This window comes from Papio anubis, chromosome 7 (genome assembly GCF_008728515.1).
Source record: "Papio anubis isolate 15944 chromosome 7, Panubis1.0, whole genome shotgun sequence".
NCBI lineage: Eukaryota > Metazoa > Chordata > Mammalia > Primates > Cercopithecidae > Papio > Papio anubis.
In genome coordinates, this window is record NC_044982.1 from 46,489,860 (window position 1) to 46,512,510 (window position 22,651).

Genomic DNA, 22,651 nt, shown 5'->3' on the forward strand with positions numbered 1-22,651 from the left:
AGCTATAGTAACCAAAAAACCATGGAGCTGGCATTAAAAAAAGACACATAGACCAACGTGACAGAATAGATAACCCAGATATAAATCCATGCATTTACAGTCAACTCATCTTCGACAAAAACACCAAGAACTTACAGTGAGAAAATGACAGTCTTGTTAATAAATAGTTCTGGGAAAAGTGGATAACTCTGTATAGGAGAATGAAAATTGACGTCTATCTCTCACCATATACAAAAATCAAATCCAAATGGATTGAAGACTTGAATCGAAGACCTTAAACTATGAAACTACTAGAGGAAAGCATTGCTGAAATCCTCCAAGACGTTTATTTGGGCAAATACTGTGTAAGACATCAAAAGCACAGGCAACCAAAGCAAAAATGGATAAATGGGATTACATCAAACTGAAAAGCTTCCGTACAGCAAAGTAAATAATCAACGAAGTAAAGCTACAACCCACAGAATGGGAGAAAATATTTGCAGTCAATCCATCTGACCAGGGATTAATAACCAGAACACATAAGAGCGCAAACAACTTAACAGCCAAAAATAAATAAATAATTAAATTTAAAAACTGGCAAAAGATCTGAACAGACATTTCTCAAAAGAAGACATACAAATGGCCAACAGGTTTACAAAAAAAAAAGAAAAGTGCTCAAAGTCACTAATAATCAGAGAAATGCAAACCAAACCACAATGTGGTATCATTTTACCCCAGTTAAAATGGCTGACATCAAAACTACAGGCAATAACAGATGCTGGTAAGGATTTAGAGAAAAGGGAACCTGTGCACACTGTTGGTGGGAATGTAAATTACCATTATGGTAAACAGTATGGAGGTTCCTTAAAAAACTCACAATAGAACTTCCATGTTTTCCAGCCATTCCACTACCGGGTATGTATCTAAAAGAAAGGAAATCAATACATCAAAGAGATACCTGTACTCCTATGTTTATTGCAGCATTATTCATAATAGCCAAAATATGGAATCAACCTAAGTGCCCATCAGCGGATGAATGGATAAAGAAAATATGGTATATCTACACAATGGAACATTATTCAGCCATAAAAAGAATGAAATCCTGTTATTTGCAGCAATATGGATGGAATTGGAAACCATTATGTTAGGTAAAATAAGCCAGGCACAGAAAAACAAATATCACATGCCCTCACTCATATGTGGGAGCGAAAAATGTGGATCTAATGAAGATGAAGACTAGATTGGTGGTTACCAGAGTCTGGGAAGGGGAGCGGGGATGAGAGATGGGAATGAAAGGAACAATAAAGAATATAAATATATTTATTTACACTAAACTGGACATTTAAAAATGTAAATATGGTAAATTGTATATGTATATTTTACATCAATACAAATTTTAAAAAATAAATGAAAAACAATTCATGAAAGTACTATGAGAGCAATACATTAAAATTTTACAGGCCAGGCAAGGTGGCTCACGCCTGTAATCCCAGCACTTTGGGAGGCAGAGGCAGGCAGATCATGAGATCAGGAGATTAAAGCCATCCTGGCCAACATGGTGAAACTCTGTCTCTACTAAAAACACAAAAAATTAGCCAGACATGAAGGCACGCATCTGTAATCTCAGCTACTTGAGAGACTGAGGAAGGAGAATTGCTTGAACCCGGGAGGCAGAGGCTGCAGTGAGCTGAGATCGTGCCACTGCACTCCATCTTGGGTGACAGAGAGAGACTCTGTCTCACAAAAAAAGAAAAAAAAAAATTACCTAAAAAGGGCAATTTTCTAGATAATATAACTTCTCAGAATAGCTGTTTTAAGAAATACAAACGTGACTAGCTTTATCGCCATTAAAGAATTTAAGTAGTTTAAAATATAACCTCAAAAAATATTAAGCCCAGAGAGTTCTAGAGATAAGGTTTAATTATCCTTCCAGAAGTATATGAGACATTGCATATAAAAACTCCATAGATTGAAGAAAGAGGGAATGCTCCCAAATTATTTTATGAAGCAAGTAAAACTTTGAGAGAGTTGAAAAGAATACTAAAAGAAGATAAAATTATAGGATAATTTTACTTATTTCCATGGATACAGATATGCTACATAAAATATTAGCAAATTGAATCCAATAAAATATAAAACATGACCAAGAAGTATTCATCCCAGGAATTTCAAGATGGTTTAACACTAGTCTATTATTGTAATTTACCATATTAACAGATTAAAGAGAAAAACTAATTACCAATTACTGAAAAAGCAATGCCCATTCAAGACAAAACTGGTAGGAAACTGGAACTAGAATTTCCTTAAGCTGTTAAAGGTTATCTTCCCATAACCTACTGCAAACATCATATTAAGTAGTGACAACTTTAAAGCATTCTTTTGAAGTTAGTAACTTACTATAAGTACTTCTAATGGTACTTCTAATTCAGCACTGTACTAGAGGTCCTAGATAGCATTCTAAGAGAAGCAAAGGAAATTAAAAATGTGAGAACTGGAAAGAAATGATAGTCATATTTGCAGATAATAGTCTATAGAGAAAATCCAAAAATATTACAAACCATTATAATTAAAAAGAGGGTTCAGCAAGGGTCCTAGATAAAAAGCAATATACAAAAATCAGAATGTATACACTCCAGCAACAAACAATTAGGAAAATAAAGACACTATTTAAAAAGCAATTAAAACAACAATAAATCTAACCAAAGATGATTAAAATCTTTATGGAGAAAATTACAAATATTTATTCAAAGACATGAAATAAATGGAGTGATATTTATGTTAATGTGAAGGCTGAATACTATAAATATTACGGGATACTGTTTATTGCTATTTTCTTCTTGGTGGAAGTAGCTCTATGATGTGGCCCTCCTGGGTTTTCTCAAACCCTTCACTTCCTCTCTACTAGGGGAAGTTGAGTGATTTAGCTCCCTTCTTGGGAAAAGAGTGTTCTGGAAGAATGTGTTCTGCTCTCCAAGAGTAGCTCTCCTCTTATGCAGAAAAAGCTCGGTGTAGTATTTTCTATATCTGGGTGATCATGACTGACTATTTCTGAAATCTGATAACATGCCCCTTTGATTTCTCACTAAGCTAAGCTGATATTTTTGCCTCTCCATTGTCATATTACTCAATCTGTTTAGAAATTAGGTGAACAAGGGTGCTACTTATTGGGTCCCCTCAAAGATTCCAACAGGAAAGGTTGCAACTTTCTCCCCAAATTAATTTATAAATTGAATGCCATTCCAATTAAAATATCAACAAGATTCTCATGTAACTTGACGGGTTGGTTCCTAAAATTTATAGAAAAGTGTAAAGGGCCAAGAATAGCCAAGGCAGTGAAGAAAGAGAAAGAAATAATGAGAAAGAGAAGGAGGTGAAAGAGGAAGAATTAGAGGTGCTTATTCTACCAGACATCAAGGCTTACTACAAAATGTTAATTAATTAACACTATATAATATTGGCACAGGGTTAGAAAAATAGGCCAAGGAATATAATGTGGAAACCTGAAACAGACCTTATTTATACATGACAATGACAGTTTGCACTGTAATCAGTTGGAAGAAGTCAATACATTTGGGCTGGGATAACTGGCTATGCATACAGAAACATAAAATTAAATCCCTTTCTAATACCATATAAAAATAAATTTTATAAAACTACCAGTAAATTAACTAATAAATTAGAATGGTAACATACTCACTGGATTGCCGTACACTGTAAGCTCCCTGAGAGTAGAGATAACATCAAGTTTTTCCAGTTCTGTGATATCCTATTCAAAAGTTAATCAGTTATTATTTGGTTAGACTCAACATCTTCAAATGTAGACTCATTTGAAGTAATTATATGTAAGTGTTAGATTGCAGCTAGCTCATGATTGAATTCTCTGAAGTGAGCTTGAGTGACAGTGACAGTCTTCTGTATTCTTGAAAAAAGGCAGATCTGTGTACTGTAGATTTCAAATACATGACTGGCAAAGATAACAGTCTAACATGGAAAACTGGATATATAGCAGCACTTGTAAGAAAAGACCAATTTTTTTCTCAGAATTATGATTTATTCTAGGACTCAGATTATATTTGGTTAATTCCTCCAGCACATTGACAAAAAAGTATGGAAAAGGTGAACCAAATCTAAAAGTTTTAAAGGTACATAACTAAACACAACCTTAACAATAAAAGAATGTGTGCTATTGAGTGGATTGCATCTTGATATACTTGCTGGGAATATATATAGCTGAAAAACTATCTCTCATGTTAAATAATTTGCCTTCTCCATTGCATAGCATTATTTATTAGCTTCCATTTAACATTGGTGAAAGTTTGCAAATATATTTTAGTTTTTGCAAAATTATTTCTAAAATGCTATTTCCGACAAACTTTAGTCAACAAGCTCAGCCTAAAGTTGTTGCTAGTTCATGTAACACAACAAAGTTATTGACATGCCTGTATTCCTGTGTGGAATTACAAGTGGACATATAGCAAATTCTTCTAGTATGTGTAAAAATATTTAGACCTATTTTAGATCATTTGGAAGTGAATTTGATTTTTAAAATGACCGATCTTTACTATTTTGATTTTGGAAGTATTATAAAGGAGGGTTTTGAAAAATCTGTAAATCTATAGAGATATTGTGCATTTTTACCCACAGGCAGTTTCTGTCTGTGGAACCAAGGCCTGATCGGTAATCACGGACATGCGAAAAGTCTTACATTATTTTCTCAAATTAAACCAAACATAACAGTAGTCACTAGTGAAATATTCCTAATCAAAATTTCTATTTTCACAGAAAATGTTAATATGGGAAATAGACTATTAAATTTGTAGAAGATAATGATGGCATAAACTTTTAAAGAGACATCAGGGAAACTAATATGTCCATAATTGGGGGGAGAGGGCTGATGGCTTCCCATTTTTAATATGCAGCATTATTTTTTACAGTAGTGTGCTGCTACTGGCTCACAAAAAGTCAACTGGTAAATTTTTAGGAATTTTGTGAGATGGTGTGTTAGCCTGAAATTGGCTATGACAGAAGAAATTATACCATAGAAATTGGCAAACGTTACTCATTAGGGATTTTTTTCCTCTTGGAGAGCCAGTTGTTAAGCATTAACCAGGATACCAATGGTAGTTACAATGTCAGCGTAAGTACTTAAGGCAATCATAATAATAATTGTGCCTGGATTGGGGCCTTCACTGAGGACAGGAAATAGCAATAGACTATTCTTAGGGTTCTTTTCAGCTTCAGGTGATTAATTATATGTTTAAAAGTAGACAGAGTAGCTGGATGCCAGGTAGGGGAATCATTTAGACACAGGGATCAAACAGGACTATAAAGGTGAATTAAATAATGAATCTTTCAATTGTGTTTGTGTGATTCTTTCTTTAGAAGCAAGACTATAGACAACAATTTGCTAAATCTATATTATTGGACATGATGGCTAAGTAAAAAGCATCACACCAGAATCAAGGGTATGTATTATATTTTATCAAGGATATAGCTTCTGAAGGATGTTAAAGTAGGCCAACGAGGGACTGCATATACCTTCACTTGAAATATTGTTCCTTTGTTAATTTTTCTAGGCTTTCTCCCTTCTATCAGTTTTTATTAACCCAAAGTTATCTGATTGTCCCTTTGTTGAAATTAATGCTGGTATCAGCCTGCCCATGTTGGTATGAATCTAGAGACAGAATCTCTCTCAAAAATAAAATTTGAAAGGAGAGTTCAGAAGTTTGAAGAAAATATGTTTTCAGTAGAATTCAACAGAATTTCCAACATAACCTTTCTATTCCTCTGAGTTCATTTTTTCCCCATCTAAATGTATGGTCACATTAAGGTACTATAATATTAATGGTTAGAATAAGCTTAAAGGCAATATGATCTATCTAAATTCAATGGAAAATACCATTTCAAGGATAAAAATAAAACAAATAAGGGATGATCATTAAATAATAATACTTACTTCTTCATTCAATAATATGTAGAATCTCTCATGATATATAAGTTGTCATTTAGCTATATTAGATTTTGTTAATAAATAAGCTTGACTAAGTATAGTTGTTATACCAGCTGATCTCTATCGATTCATTTGCTTAAGAGGGATAGAGGAGTAGAGAGCAGGGACACTCTTGTGGAAAAGCAGGTTACCAGGTCTAATCTGGTAACTGGACATCCTGTCAAATAAAGCAATGATACTTGCTAGGAAGAAGGTCCTCATTTATGATATTCTCTTAGCGATCCTCATTTATAATATTCTCTTAGCAGATCTTCTTGGTTAAGGACTGCCTATAATAAATAAACCTAGAATCTATAGAATTATAAGGCATGGATCCCTGTAAAATGTCACATAATTTCAAGTTTAAAATGGAGATGGTTCGTAAATGAAACACATTCCCTTATTGTATAAGATCACCTCATGGAATCTCACTTGAAGACCTCACATTTTATTCTAAGCTCGGTGGTGTGTGTGATGTGGGAAGGAAGGGCCTGAGAAGGCGCTAGGCATGTCCTGGGCCCTATGTGTCCTTGAAATTATTTATAAAGCTCGATACCAGGTAAGATCTCTGATGAGTGTTAAGTCTGATTTGACAGTCTTTTTTGTTAGCTCAGTTGCTATCACTGGAAAGATCTCCATAGAAGGGCAATTTTCCTAATTTAGATTTCTTCTTGATAAATCTTAGGAAGAATTATCCCCAGTTTTGGCAGGCTTTTCTCAGATGAATGTTTGAATCTGTATAAATTAGTTGTATACTATTTTTATCTGTATGTACATTCCCTAATTGCTTTGTAGAAAGGGGCATGGCTCATGATTTCCTTCTAACCTTGTCCAGGGCTTTTAAAAAATCACCCCCAGAAAAGGCTTCCTGAACTCTATAGCAAGTAGAGCCACAAACATTTATGGAGGATCTATTATGTACTGGGTACTATGCTGTATACTGATACAAATGTAGACAAGACAGACTTGCTGCCTGCCCTTGGCGGTTAGTCCAGAGTTCAGTCTGTCTTTGAGGCTATCTTAGAGGTATTGGCAGAAGTAGAAAAGCTGGTAAAAGGAGAGCTAAGAGACCACCACAGAAATGCTGAGAGAAATGTGAGGGCTGTATAAGGTTATGTCTTCAACTCTTATCTGTATGCTATCTCAGGAGAGAGTCTGAGCGGTTCAGTTGGGGCGGTGACCTAAAAGTAACAGGTTAAATTCTCAGCAGGTAAAACTAAGCCAGGATCCTATCTAAGGAAGCCTTGAGTGGGGAGAGATATAACATTAAAGCCGAGTCAAAGTCCGTTATCAGGAGTTGATTCAAATGCCGGGTAGAACAAGTACATATGATAAGTTTAAGGGGCCAAAGGAAGTCCAGAATCAAGATTCAGAAACAACTTGGATCAAGAGCAGTCAAGGAACAAATGAGAACTCTCAGAGAGGACTGATGAGAAGAGCCTTAGAACATGTAGACCTAATCTTTGTTAATGAGCTTGTGCATGTGGCTTTGTCCAGTTCTTAAGTCTAGAAGTAGGGTGAATATTTCTGCATCACAGACTATTTCTATGCCTTGAAATATAGATGGTATATAAATGATAAATAACATACTAGCAACATTTTCATTGATGTTCTTGGAAGCTTTATGTTCAGAACTCAGAGAAACTAAAGCTTGTAAATCCCATAATAAAAAAAATAATAGTTACCTGGATTTTATTATATCCTAGGAAGAGTTTCTCTAGTTTTACCAAAGATTGTAATTTGCCCAGTTCTCGTAGTCTGTTTTCCTCCAAGTGAAGTGCCAATAAAGAACTTGGTTTGGCAAAAGCACTGTCATTAAATGATCGGATGCGGTTATGATCCACTACCAATTCCTGAAGGACTACTAAGTTGTCAAGCCCTTCAACTTGGCTGATTTCATTACCTAAAAAGAAAGAAGTCATGATATATCAAGTGAGCCCAAACTTCCTGAATTAAAGGATATCTACTTACATATAAATATCTTTTAATCAGATGATTTTTCAAAAGAAGTAAAGGATTCAAGAAACTTATTTCCAAAGAGAAATTGAAATGTAATTTACAGGAAGGTAGCATCATCATAAAATAATATTTGCTAAAATTTCTCATTTGTGAATTTGAAAGATCAGGATGTGATATACACAATGTACTGAAATGATCTAATATGTCTGTTCAGTAATTGTTAAAATAGTTGGTATTGACAAAAGTAGATACAGAAAAGTGCTGCAAAACATATGCTTCCTGAGTATATTATTACTCTAATAGACATTACAATAGTATATTTAATTATTTCTTAAAATAGACTAATTTGTTGTATTATGTTAGAACACCATTAATTATGCTGTTCTTTCTCATATTTTTGCACTGCAACCATATTAAACACATCAAAGTTCATTTAATTCTTCAAAACTCTAAACCCTTATTTATAACCTATGATTTCTCTCTATTGTAGCTATCAATAGCTATATAGATAGTAATGATAACTTATATGAAGACTCTTCACTTTACAAAATTTTTGTATATGTACAGTATTTTCTATCAGAGTCTCAAAATACTACAGGGGAAATATTTTATCTCTTTTTTCTAATCAGAAAATTGAGGGTCAGAGAAATTAAGTGGCTTTCTCAAAGACATAAAAATGGCAATATCAGGCCTAACTTAGACTTTTTACATTTTAAGCTCAATTATCTTTCTAGTATGCCACACTACGTTTCATTCAATATTCATTCTCCTTGATTATTATGTGCTGAATTGTGTCCCCCTGAAATTAATATGTGAAAATCCTAACCTCCAGTACCTCAAAATGTGACTGTATTTGGAGACAGGGTCTTTAAAAGATAATTAACGTTAAAATGAGGTCATTGGGATGAGCGTTAATTTAATATGACTAGTGTCCTCATAATAACTGGCGTAAAGACAGACACATAGACCAATGGAACAGAATAGACAACCCAGAAATAAATCCACACATTTACAGTCAACTCTTTTTTAATAAAGGTGCTAAGAACATACATTGGGGAAAAGACAGTTTCTTCAATAAATGGTGTGGGGAAAACTGGATATCCCTATGCAGAAGAAATGAAAATTGACCCCTATCTCTTATCATATACAAAAATCAAATCAAAATGGACTTGGCAAAGATTTCTTGTGTAATATGTCAAAAGCACAGGCAGCCAAAGCAAAAATAGACAAATGGGATTGCATCAAGCTAAAAAGCTCCTGAACAGCAAAGGAAACCATCAACAAAGTGAAGAGATAGCTCACAGAATGGGAGAAAGTATTTATAAACTACCCATCTGACAAGGGATTAATAACCAGAATATATAAGGAGCCCAAACAACTCAACAGGAAAAAGGAAATGCATAGACATTTCTCAAAAGAAGAAATACAAATGGTCAATGGGTATATGGAAAAATGCTCAGCATTACTAATCATAAGGGAAATACAAATGAGATATCATCTCACCCCAGTTAAAATGGCTTTTATCAAAAAGACAGGTAATAATAAATGCTGACAGGGATACAGAGAAAGGGGTAGAATGTCTTCAAAGCTCTTTTCAGCCTTTTACTCATCTTTCTGTGTGCTTACTTCCTAAGTAAGCACATACATTTATGACTTCACCTTTCACTTCCATTGTGATCATTCTGAAATAATATATCTCTAGTCCTGACTTGTGGTCCAGTACTATTGCTAGAAAAACTTTCTTTTTTTTTTTTGAGACGGAGTCTCGCTCTGTTGCCCAGGCTGGAGGGCAGTGGTGGGATCTCGGCTCACTGCAAGCTCTGCCTCCCGGGTTCATGCCATTCTTCTGCCTCAGCCTCCCAAGTAGCTGGGACTACAGGCGCCCGCCACCACGCCTGGCTAATTTTTTGTATTTTTAGTAGAGACGGGGTTTCACCGTGTTAGCCAGGATGGTCTCGATCTTCTGACCTTGTGATCCGCCCGCCTCGGCCTCCCAAAGTGCTGGGTTTACAGGCGTGAGCCACTGCGCTCAGCCAACTTTCTATTTTTAATGCATCAAAATTGTTACAACACAAACTGATCTTTCTCTACTCTCAAATAAGCAACATTTCCCAATGACTTTAGCTTTAGTACCTCCTCTTGCCCAATCTCCCAATGAAATTTTAAAAACATCTGGGACAGTTTTTCTCCTTATTTTACATCTAATTAGCCACTAAGTCTTAATATTTCTTCCTTTTAAACTGCCTTTTGGACTCACCTCTTACCACTCCCACTGCCAGCACTCTAGTCTATGCCCTTATTATGTCATTCAAGCTGGATAGAAACTGCATGTGCTTTGAAGGTAGATAGATCTAGGTTTGACTTGGTACCATAACACACACTGGTGCAAACTTGGCAAATTATTAAACCACACTGAATGTCACTTTTTTCTTTTGTAAAATACATGTAACAATCCTTACCATGTAGAGTTGCTGTGAAGATTAAATATGACAATGATGTAGACAAACACCTTACCCACTGACTCCACAAATGGCAGCTGTTATTGTCAGAGTAAACTGCCTTACTTCCTGCATAAGGCTGCCCTACTCTAATTTGCCATGCTAGCCATGGCATCAGAACACACTCCTCCCTTACATTATTCGATTGAAATAGACCTTCCAGGGTTAGGTTGTCTGCTTTTTTGTATGTCAATGTATCTTTTAAAAGATCTGGGCAGGGAGTGGTGGCTCATGCCTGTAATCCCACCATTTTGGGAGGCTGAGGTGAAAGGATCTCTTAAGGCCAGGAGTTTGAGACCAGCCTGAGAAACAAATTGAAACCCCATATCTACAAAAAAAGAGAGAAAAATAAAAAAATTAGCCAGGCATGGTGGCACAAGCCTATAGTCCCAGCTACACAGGAGGCTGAGGTGGGAAGATCACTTGGGCTCCAGAGGTTGAAGCTGCAGTGAGCTATGATCGTACCAATGCACTCCAGCCTGGGTAATAGAGAGAAACCCGTTCTCAAAAAATAATAATAAATAATAAATAATAAAAAATAAAACAAAAACAAAAAACAAACCAAAAAAACACACTAAAACAAATACCAATCTGTCATAGCCATAAAAAAGAATGAAATCATGCCCTCCCTCTACAGCAGCCTGGATGGAGCTGGAGGCCATTATCCTCAGTGAACTAACTCAAAAACAGAAAATCAAATACTGCATGTTCTTATCTACATGTGGGAGCTAAGCAGTAAGTTCACAGTAAGTACACTCCAACAATAAGTACACTGCAAAAAGGGAGAGAATGGGAGTAGGGGTGAGGGTTGAAAAATTAGCTATTGGATACTATATTCACTATTCGGGCAATAGGTACACTAGCAGCCCAATTCCCACCAGAACATAATACCATGTTAACAAAAATACACATGTACCCCTTGAATCTAAAATAATTTTTTTTTAAGAAAAAGATCTGTCATTGTGCTTAATTTCTTGGTTTTAAGGCCAAGTCTCCGGGTTCTTGATCCAAATCACAAGTGCTTTTGATAGATGCATTCAAATTTTTAAAAATATGGTCTAGAAAATCCTGTCTTTGAGAAGTTACTGTACTCAGATCAACTACCTCAGTATCTCCCCACATGTCCCACTGATGGATATACCTGCCTTTCTCCTATGCCATTAAAAATTATTGTTAGACTAATGTCCCAAGCCCTGTGTTTTTCTCATGCTACTTTTCTTAAAGTTTCAAGCTCCTACCTATTATGGACTATATCCTGTACAAATTTCTCTGCTTGACTTTCCCTACTTTGGTCCTGCTCTATATTTTCAACCTCAATTTTTCACTATTATACAAAATTTAAAAATTACTAATTGTTGGTGGGAGTGTAAATTAGTTCAAACATTGTGGAAGACAGTGTCCCAATTCCTCAAGGATCTAGAACCAGAAATAGCATTTGACCCAGCAACCCCATTACTGGGCATATCCCCAAACAATTATAAACCATTCTAATATAAAGACACATGCACACATATGTTTATTGCAGCACTATTCACAATAGCAAAGACTTGAAACCAACCCAAATGCCCATCCGTGTTAGACTGGATAAAGAAAATGTGGCACATATACACCATGGAATACTATGCAGCCATTAAAAAGAATGAGTTCATGTCCTTTGCAGGGACATGGATGAAGCTGGAAACCCTCATTCTCAGCAAACTAGCACAGGAACAGAAAACCAAACACTGCATGTTCTCACTCATAAGTGGGAGAGAACAATGGGAACACAAGGACACAGGGAGAGGAACATCACACATTGGGGCCTGTCAGGGAGTAGGGGGGCAAGGGAAGGGAAAGCATTAGGAGAAATACCTAATGTAGATGACAGGTTGATGGGTGCAGCAAACCACCATGGCACGTGTATACCTATGTAACAAACCTGCACATTCTGCACATGTATCACAGAAGTTGAAGTATAATTTAAAAATTACTGTAAAGTAATGAGGCTTATTTAAATAAAAACTAAATAACATGATCTCATATATTGAAATGAGGATTATTTATCAAATTGATCATGTTTAGAGGATTTATAACTCTCTTAGAAAAGTGCATATTCTTTGTTCTCATCAGGTTGTTCCCTTTTCAAGTGTTGGCCCACAGACACCACAGTCATGTCCTGTGACTCTTTTCCTCCTTTCCCCTGCTTGCAAAGCACTCAGTAATGCTCACCTTCAGTCTAGATTCTATCACTCATTTAAAGAGCTCTATACATGTTGACGAGCTAATCTTTTAATTTCTCTTTTCTCTGAACTTCTGTTGCACTTAAGTTAGTAATACGTAGTCTGAACTTAATTCATCTTTGTCTCAGTACATCTCCACAGATAGATCTTAAACTACTTAGATCAAGGATTTCAATGATACATAATTATAATAACAAAGTACCTCCATATCTTTCATAGTACTTATGACAATTCTGAGTTTAATAAATACTTGTGAATTACCCACTAGTTTTTTTATTGTTTTTTAAGTTGAATACTATATACAAGTAAATTATGATGTAATACTGTCTATATTCTCAGAATACCGCATTGACCTTTGAAAATGGTTTCTAAAAGTATGTAAGTAGCCAGGAAAAATTCATTTGTGATTACTAAAATATTTTTGTCTGTGAATCTGTTTGAGTAAATACTGATGCTTATATTTGCTTATCAAAACAGAATGATGATAAAATCAGTTTTTAAAAATAAAGGCTTATACAATAACAGTATTTCTACTTACCCTGTAGAAAGAGGAATTTTAAATTTCTTAGTCTGTTAAGTTGTAGCTGGATCAAATTACAAATTCCATTGTAGCCCAAATGAAGAACTTCTAAACTGTGCATTATTGGAGGCAAATTTTCACTGCTCATTATGTCTCTGAAACACATAGGTAAGTTGGAGGCCATAAACTTAACTTCAAACCGTGTATATTATAAAAAGACAGTTCGGTATGTGTTTACTATAAACTGAAGTTAAGAAAATATAAATTTATTAATATATCAGAATTAAGCTATAATACATAGTCTGTTTATATTTTATGTAATATTCTTTAAAAAGTATGGTCTAGAATAAAGAAGTACATAAGGTGTTACAATGAAATCAATAGAAAATGCAATCAGGCAAGAAAAAAATGCATCCAGATTGGAAAGGAATAAATAAAACTGTCTTTATTTTCAGATGACATGATCCTGTATTTAGAAAATCCTAAAAGATCCACCAAAAAACTACTTGAAGCAATAAAGGAGTTTAGCAAGGTCACAGGATAAAAGATTAATATACAAAAATCAACTGAATTTTCTACCTACTAGCAATAAAAAATCTGAAAATGAAATTAAGCAAAAATTCTTTTTCACAAAGTATAAAAAAGAATAAAATACTTCAGCATAAATTAATAAAAAGTGGAAAATCTGTACACAGAAAACTACAAAACATTACTGAGAGAAATTAACAAAGATCCAAATAAATAGAGAAATATTCCATGTGTATGGATTAGAAGATTCCATATTACTAAAATGGCAATTCTCCCAAATTGATCAACAGATTCATTTAATACAATCTCTATCAAAAGCCCAGAAGACATCCCCCCCACTCACTGTGAATAACCATCTTGTCCTAAAATTTTTAAAGAAATGTAAAGAATCTAGAATAGTCAAAACAATCTTTTAAAAGAACAAAGTTGGAGAGCTTAAATCACTGATTTTAAAATTTTTTATAAAACCACAGTAATCAAACCAGTCTAGTACTGGCACAAAAGGACAGACATACAGATCAGTGGAACAGAACTGAGTACAGAAATAAACCCTTACATTTATGCTCAACTGATTTTTAGCAAAGGTGCCAAAACAATTAAATAGAGGAAAGGAGAGTGTTCTAATAAAATGGTGCTCAGACAACTGAATATCCACATACAAAAATAGATTTAGACTTCACTCCTACCTCACAACATACACAAACATTTAACTCAAAACAGATCATAGGACTAGATGTAAGAGTGAAAACATAAAACTTTTTAAAGAAAACAAGAGAACATCTTTGTGACCTTAGGTTAGGCAAAGAATTATTACATATAACACCTAAATTGCAATCTGTAAGAGAAAAGTTGATAAATTAGACTTTATCAAAATTAAAATTCCTTCAAAGACATCATTTAAGAAAATGAAAAGAGAAGCCACAGATTGAGAGACAATGTCTGTAAATCATTTATTTAATAAAGGGCTTACACCCAGTATAAAGACACTTAATAATGAAAAGCCAAGCAACCTAATTAAACAATTAGGTTTTTTAGGTTTTAGATTTGAATAGAGATTTTACCAAAGAAGATATATGAATGATTAGTAAGCATATGAAAAACTGCTCAACACTATTTGTCATTAGGAAAATACAAATTAAAACCACAATGAGATACCACTTCGAATGTATTAGAATGGCTATACTATAAAAGACAGGCACGCACTGGCAGAGATGTGCAGGAATTAGAATTTTCATATGCTGCTGGTGATAATGAAAAATGGTGCAACCATTTGGGAAAACAGTTTAGCAGTTTCTTAAATAGCTAAATGTTAAGTTACCATATGACCCAACCATTCCATGCATAGGTATCTACCCAAAATAAACACAATGAAAATATGAGTGCACACAAATACTTGTACACAAGTGTTTAAAGCAGTGTTATTCAAACCAGTCAAAAAGTGGAAACAATCCAAATTTCCATCAACTGATGAATAAACATTATGTAACATATCCATATAGTCATATCCATAGTGAAATAGCCAATATATTCAGCAATAAAAAGGAGTGAACTACTAACACATCCTATAATGTGAATGAACCTTGAAAACATGCTGAGTGTAAGAAGCCAGAGGCAAAAGACCACCTATTTTATAGTTCCATTTATATGCAATGTCTAGAAAAATACAATTCTAGGAAACAGATTAGAGGTTGTTTGGGACTAGAGGTGGGAAAGGAAATTGACTGTAAATAGACATGAAGGATCTTTTTGGTGAGATGGAAAATGTTATGAAATTATATTGCAGTTATGATTATACAACTATAAATTTAGTAAAATTATTGAATTATACATTTAATATAAGTAAACATGATATATAAACTGCCACTTCAATAAAACTATTAGAAAAATCAAATATGAATAGGATCCAAAAAAGTATGTATATAAATGAAATGTTCATAGTAGCTTTAATCATAATAGCCTAAAATTAGGAACAACCAAAATGTTCATCAATGATAAAAGCATAAATAACTTGTCATATAATACATATAATAGAATACTATTTGGCAATAAAATGAAATAAATTACTGACACTTGCAACAAAATGAATGAATCTCAAAAGCATTATGCTAAGTAAAAGGAGCCAGACACAAAAACTACTTACTACATAATTCCAATTATATGAAATTCTAGAAAAAGGCGAAATTACAGCAAGAGAGCAGATTAGTGGTTGTTGCCAGGTGCCAGGGTGTCAGGGGAGGGATTACAAATGAACTTTTTGGAATGGGAATACTTTGTATTTTGATTGTGGTAGAGGTTTTATGATTGAATACATTTGTCAAAATTCATTAAACTTTACACTTAAATTGGTCAATTTTGTTGCATGGAAATTATACTTTGATAGAGGTAATAAAAGGCACAAGGAATGTTCTTTATTGGGAAAACTGGAATGAAAGTATTCTGATTTGGAGATACACATTATAAATATATATATATCATATATATGATATGTATTATATGATATGATATATATATGTTCTATCAAAATATGTAAGGAGGTGGAAGGTTTGTCTTCATTTTTTGCGTAAAGTATATATTCCATTGGTGCTGAGTCATTAAGTGACCAGATAAATAATTTAGAAATAAAAGCAAAACAAATGCTAAAAAAAAAATCCCATTTCCATGCTACTGTGTATAGGGTTCCTTTGTGGGTTGATAAAAATGTTTATGATGAATAAACTAAAAATTGCTAAATTGTACACACAGGGTGAGTTTTATGGTATGTGAATTGTACCTCAATTTTTAAAAAAGAAACCCAAGGTCACCAAACATGCAGTACAAGGCCTTTTGTTTGTTTGTTTTTTGTTTTTTTCCCTTCGTTCACAATACAGGTTTGAAATGGAGAAGGCAGGGAATAAACAATGAGAGAAACATTTTGAGTATCTTTTTATTTATGAAGTTTATTTTTGGCATGTAGCTATAAATAAAATAGGTATTACAATAAGCTAAATGTTATGTACTGGAATGTGTTACTGCTATCATTAATGTGATTAACTGCTTTTAAAATTCCCAGCCAAAATTAGTTATAATCATAAAAATAAAGAATACTACCTGTTTGTTTTTGAAATTCCTTGCTGTCCATAGCCACTTGAAGGCACTTTCTGGTACAGTAGTTGTCTATTGGTTAAGTGAGTCTGAGGCTTTAGTCTGGGCATGATTGATTCAATATGATTATAGTTGAGGCATAAGACCTACAGAAAGAATATCTTATTAATCAGAAATCCTGGAAATTATTAAAAATTGTATGGATAAAACTTGGCATATGCCACATAATTTAATAATATATTAGTGCTAAAACAACAAATGTTTATATCCTAAATAATCTAGACTTAGTTTTGAATGTGTTTTTAATCTGACATTCTGGGAAATTACAATACTTCACATGGAGACTCTAGAAAGCTCCTCAGCTTTCTCAATCTGTACTCCTGATTTCTCCAAACCTGACAAGGATGAAATAATTTTTAGTCGAAGAGACAGCTATTTATCTATGTTTAAAAGGCCTTAGTAGATGGCTGAGTCAAGGAAATAATAATGGAGGCAATAAGGCCATTTAAAGAACCTAGAAACTTCTTTCCATGTCTGCCTTCAATCCCATCTCTGACTACAGAGGAAAATTTACTACATATGTGACAATCACATAAAACTGAGGTCAAAGCAAAATCACTTTGGAAGGTAATAGTTTTTTTCTTGCTTAGTAAAAAAACAAACAAAAAAAACCCAAAGAAAATTTAGGAATAATTTATCTACTTTAATAATGTGGAAATATCATTTAATCCAAAGTAAAGAAGATAAAAACTTGCATTGGAAACCTTGAAAGAAAGAAAAATTTGTGAATGACTCACCTTCACATTAGGTAGATAGATTAATCCACTGAATGAAGTAAGATTATTGTTCTGTAGATTCACATTACATACATTTCTAAATTGGTCGACTGGAATCAAATCCACTGTTCTGAATTTAGACAAATACAGTTACTATTTTAATAGGACAGGAAAATATAGGAAAAGGTGAGTTCCTTCACATATAGCCACCAAAGACATTAAAAATAGTCTCACCTGACAAATATAAAAATAATTACTTTAATGTAAAATGAATTGATTAAATGATTAGCTGAATATACATTTTGGTTGGATACATATGCAAGAAAGTGACATAGAATTTGGTTGCTTTCAAAAAAAATCTATTACCATATAAACATAGCACTATTATAGAAGAAACTTGTAAAAGAGATATTCCACTTTCTTTATAAATTCACATATATGTTCATGAAATCATAGTGAAGTTGATATAGTAAATCATAAGATTTTCAGGTTATAAACTTCAGATGATATATATGAAGCAGGTCATTTCTGAAATACCAGGAAGTGGCTAGGGATGGGAAAGGAAAGGAAAAGCAGGTAAGGGCTTTGAAAATAAGAGTTTCTGTGAGATCTTCTGGAAACCTTTATTGCATTCCACCCTGTGTGAACATTTTGGTAATTAAACAGAATGCTTGATTCACAGTCCATAGCTATATCTTCATTTGAGCCATGACAGAGAAGAGCATAAAACTACATCCCTTTCCCTAACCAGTTCTCTAAACAAATCCTAAACTTGAAGTTACAATTATGACATACTTTTACCCATTAATAAGTTATTCATTCATTCAACATAATTTCATTAGTATTTCCTAAGTGCAGCGAATGTGTTTGGAAAGGCTACAAGAAAGATGAAAGAAGCGTTTCAGCCCCCAAGAAGAGGGAGCCAGAAAAATGAAAATAAAGAGGAGAATTGCTATGATAGAGTTAGCATCTCTATCATACCAATGTAATGGCATTTTGGGGAAATAAAATCTGTAGTATGGAGCAAAAAGATCTTGAGATGATATTTGGAGCATTTGTAGGTATTTGTCAAGCAAATTAGCAGAAAAGAGTTCTAGGCAGTGCAACAGGTACAAACAAAGGCAGAAACAAACATTAAAAAATATCTTATGATTGAGATTCAGTAACTAGAATATTTCAGAATTCCTGAAATATGAAGTGTCATGGGCAGTAAAGAAAAGGACTACAATAGATAATAATGGACAGATAATAAAGAGTCTTTTATGCCATACAAAGGAATTTTTAATTTTAGGCTGGGCACAGTGGCTCACACCTGAAATCCCAGCACTTTGGGAGACTGAGGCAGGTGAACCACTTGAGCCCATGATCGGTGACTAGCCTGGCAAGATGGCATAAATGCTGTCTCCACAAAAAGTACAAAGAAAATTTGCCATGCTTGGTGGCATGTGCCTATAGTAGGAGGATCGATTGAACCTGCAAGGTTGAAGCTGCAGTGAGCCATTTTTTGAGACCCCATCTTAAAAAACACGCATTACTTAGCATGAACCTTTGCAGTAGAGTAGATAATTTTATGAGTTATTGATTATATTTATATAAGATGTATACATTTATAAGCTTCAGAAAAATGATAATTACATAATGTAATTATAATGTAAAAAGGCATATAATAAAATGATTGTACCTAATGGATGATGAAGTCCAATTTAGTTCTTGCATTTGCATGAAGTTGGAATGTCCTTGTCGTTCTGCAATCATGTCAGAAGTAAGTCTACCACCAAACAAATCTTTTGCATTCTCAGTCTCTGGTGGTTCCTATATGAAGGCATTTACAAAATGATGTCCTGTCTTACAGATGACTAAATTATGTAGTTCTCTGATTTCAGGTAAAAATTCAGTGGACTTATTTTTCCAGATTCCTCCTACTAAGTAGAACTAAATCCTGTGCATTATATATAAAACAAACATATGCAGGGCAAGGTGGCTAATACCTATAATCCCAGCACATTGGGAGGCCAAGGTGGGAGGATTGCCTGAGTCCAGGAGTTCGAGATGAGGCTGGGCAACAAAGTGAGACCCTGTCTCTACAAAAGCAAAAAAGAATTAGTCAAGCACAGTGGCACATGCCTGTAGTTGTAGCTATGTGGGAGGCTGAGGCCAGAGAATGTCTTGAGCACAGGAGTTCAGAGGCTGCAGTGAGCTATGATCATGCCACTGGATTCCAGTCTGGGTGACAGAGTGAGACCCTGTCTCTAAAAAATTTTTTAATTAAAAAAATTAAAACCAAACATATGAATACTGAAAGATGTGGAGAAGGCAGCAGACCAGGTAGGTACCTCAGGACCTGAGGAATGACAGCCTGGATTTTCTTTTTGCCTCACCTTCTCTACTGGGTGCTAGAGAAGCTAGAAACCCAGAAATGACAATAAGAAAAAAACAAGACAAAGTACACAAAAAGCCTACTGTCTCTAGTCAAAGGATCAGGAAAGGGGAAGCCTAGCACAGCAGAAAACTTTAGACAATAACAAGCCTACTCCTGCTAAACCCTACAGAATAAACTGTGGCCCCAACTTCATGCCCACAGGTAAAAGCAGAATGGGCTGCTTAGACTTTAACCTGTGCTCATTTGTAACAAGGCACTTCTCCATTATCCACCTGCTGAGTGGGAACCTGGACTTTCATCCCCCATCAGCAGTAACACATGGCCCCACTCCCTACCTGCAAGTGTTATTGTAGATAACATGGGGAGTCTGGATTCCCACTTCCACCCACTCATAATGAGTTATCTGTGGAGCATCAATTAGGTGTTCCTGTCTCTCCCAGCCAGGATGAATCAGTGGAGGGAAATAGTAACAAGGAGTTCCTTCCTTCCCAGCCCGAGTAAATCAATGGAAGTCTGGTGGGGAGCATGAACTCCTACTCTAGCCTAGCAGTTAATGAAGAACACACCTCCAGGTTGTCAACAGAGGCCACATGGAGGAACTTGGACTTCTATCTCCCACCTGACAGCAACGAAGTGGTTCCCCATCTTTTCACTGGTATAGTGTCAAGGGGAGGCTTGCTAAAATAGATTTAAATAAGACCCACATAATACCCCAAATGTCCAGAATAAAATAAAAAATATGTCATGCTAAGAACCAATAACATCTCAACTTGAATGTGAAAAGACAATCGACAGATGCCAACTTTGAAATGATACAAATATTTTTAATTGTCTGACAGGCATTTCAAAGCAGTCAAAGGAAAAATGCTCAACAAGCGATTATGAACATACTTGAAACAAATGAAAAAACAGAAACCTTTAGCAAAGAGATAAGTGATAGCAAAGCAATAGAAGATATGAAGAATGAAATGAAAATTTTAGAATTGAAAAATACTATAAACAAATAAATGCAATGGATAGGGACTCAATAGCAGAATGGAGAGAAAAGAGAAAAAAATAACATGAAGACAGAACAATAGAAATTACCCAGTATGAACAAAAGAGAGAAAATAGACCCATAAATAAATGAGCCTCACTTTACCAAGACAGACATATCCTGTACTTGCGGAACCATACAAAAGATTTAATATTAGTATCACTAGATTCATAGAAAAAGGAGAGAAATAATGTGGGGCTGAAAAAGTATTTGAAGAAATTATAACCAAAAATCTTCCAAATTTGGCAAAAGACATAAACCAAGAAGCTAAGAATCTAATCAAACCTCAGATGGGAAAAAAACCCAAATCCATGCAAGGACACGTAATAATAATTAGAATCAAATTTCTAAAAACTAATGGCAGAGAAAAAAGGCATGAAAACAGTGACAGAGGAATTAAATCTTACCTGTGAGGGAAAAACAATGTGAGTGACAGCAGATTTCTAATCAGAAAGCATGGAAACCAGAGGATGTGGCACAACATTTTCAAGTGGTGAAAGAGAAACATCAACCCAGAATTGTATATCCAGGGAAAATATCATTCAGAAATAAAAAGAGAAAGCAAGACATTCTCAAAGGAAGGAAAACTAAGCAAACTGTTACCAGCAGACCTACCTTAAGAAATGACTAAAGAAAGTTCTTGAAATGGAAAGGAAAAAAAAGGAATCTTGGAATGCCAGGAAAGGGGAAAGCACAATGGAAAGAGTATTAATAAACTTCCCTTCTTTTCTTGATTTTTCTAAATTATCTTTGATTAGTTGATGTAAAAAAACCCTATAATATTGTCTCATTGGTTCTCAATGTATATAGTGAAAATATAAACAGGGGAGAAGAAATAGACTGAAAGGAAAGTAACATTTCTACACTTTACTCAAACTGGTAAAATGTCAACCCTAACAGACTATAATAAAGTATGTATATGCATTGTAATACTTAGAACAACCACTAAAAAAAACTATATGGAGAGATACACCAAAAAATACTATGGATAAATAAAAATAGAATTTCAAAATGTGTTCAAGAAGCTCACGGGAAGGCACAAAAAAAGAAAACAGAAGAAAGATAAACAAAGGAAACAAATATAAAAGAAGAAAACAAAGTGGCAGACTTAAGCCCTAACAGGTCAGTTAACTATATTAAATATAAATGGCCTTTGTTCATCAATTAAAATATAAAAATTAGCTAAAAGATAACATGATCCAACTGTATGTTGTCAACAAGAAACTCACTTCAAATATAATATATGCAGGTTGAAAGTAAAAGAACAGAAAAAGATATCCTATACATTAATCAAGAGAAAGCAGGAGTGGCTTCATTAACCTCAGATAAAGTAAACTTTGAAGCAAAGGAAATTACCAGAGTCAGAGGGGACACTACCTACTGATAAAAGGGTCAGTCCACCAAGAAGACATAACAGTCTTAAATGTGTATGTACCAACAACAGAGCTGCAAAATATTTGAAGCTAGAGTCCCCAATTATTTTAGCCAATGATGTAGGTATTGCTGTGAAGGAATTTTGTAGACATAATTAAAACTCCTAGCAAGCTGACTTTCAATAAGGAGATCATCTTGAACAATCTGGATGGGCGTGATTCAAACAATTGCAAGGCTTTAAAAGCAGAGGTGAGGTTCCTGAAAGAAAGAATTTTCCTGAAGAAAATCCACTCATGGACAGCAGCTTTCATC

The 22,651-nt window shown here is 34.4% G+C and overlaps 1 protein-coding gene across 9 annotated transcripts in view; it reads right to left on the bottom strand.

Annotated features, from left to right (window-relative positions):
- Positions 1–22,651, bottom strand: part of LRRC9 (leucine rich repeat containing 9) — a 138,996-nt gene that overhangs the window by 31,204 nt on the left and 85,141 nt on the right. For all 9 annotated transcript variants that reach the window (XM_009211639.4, XM_009211635.4, XM_031669127.1 and 6 more), the window contains 6 exons: positions 19,231–19,361; positions 17,571–17,679; positions 16,780–16,919; positions 13,183–13,319; positions 7,654–7,871; positions 3,677–3,745 (listed from right to left, as the gene is read on the bottom strand). In XM_009211639.4, coding sequence (XP_009209903.1) covers positions 3,677–3,745; positions 7,654–7,871; positions 13,183–13,319; positions 16,780–16,919; positions 17,571–17,679; positions 19,231–19,361 — 804 coding nt within the window. The remainder of the gene's footprint in view (positions 1–3,676; positions 3,746–7,653; positions 7,872–13,182; positions 13,320–16,779; positions 16,920–17,570; positions 17,680–19,230; positions 19,362–22,651) is intronic.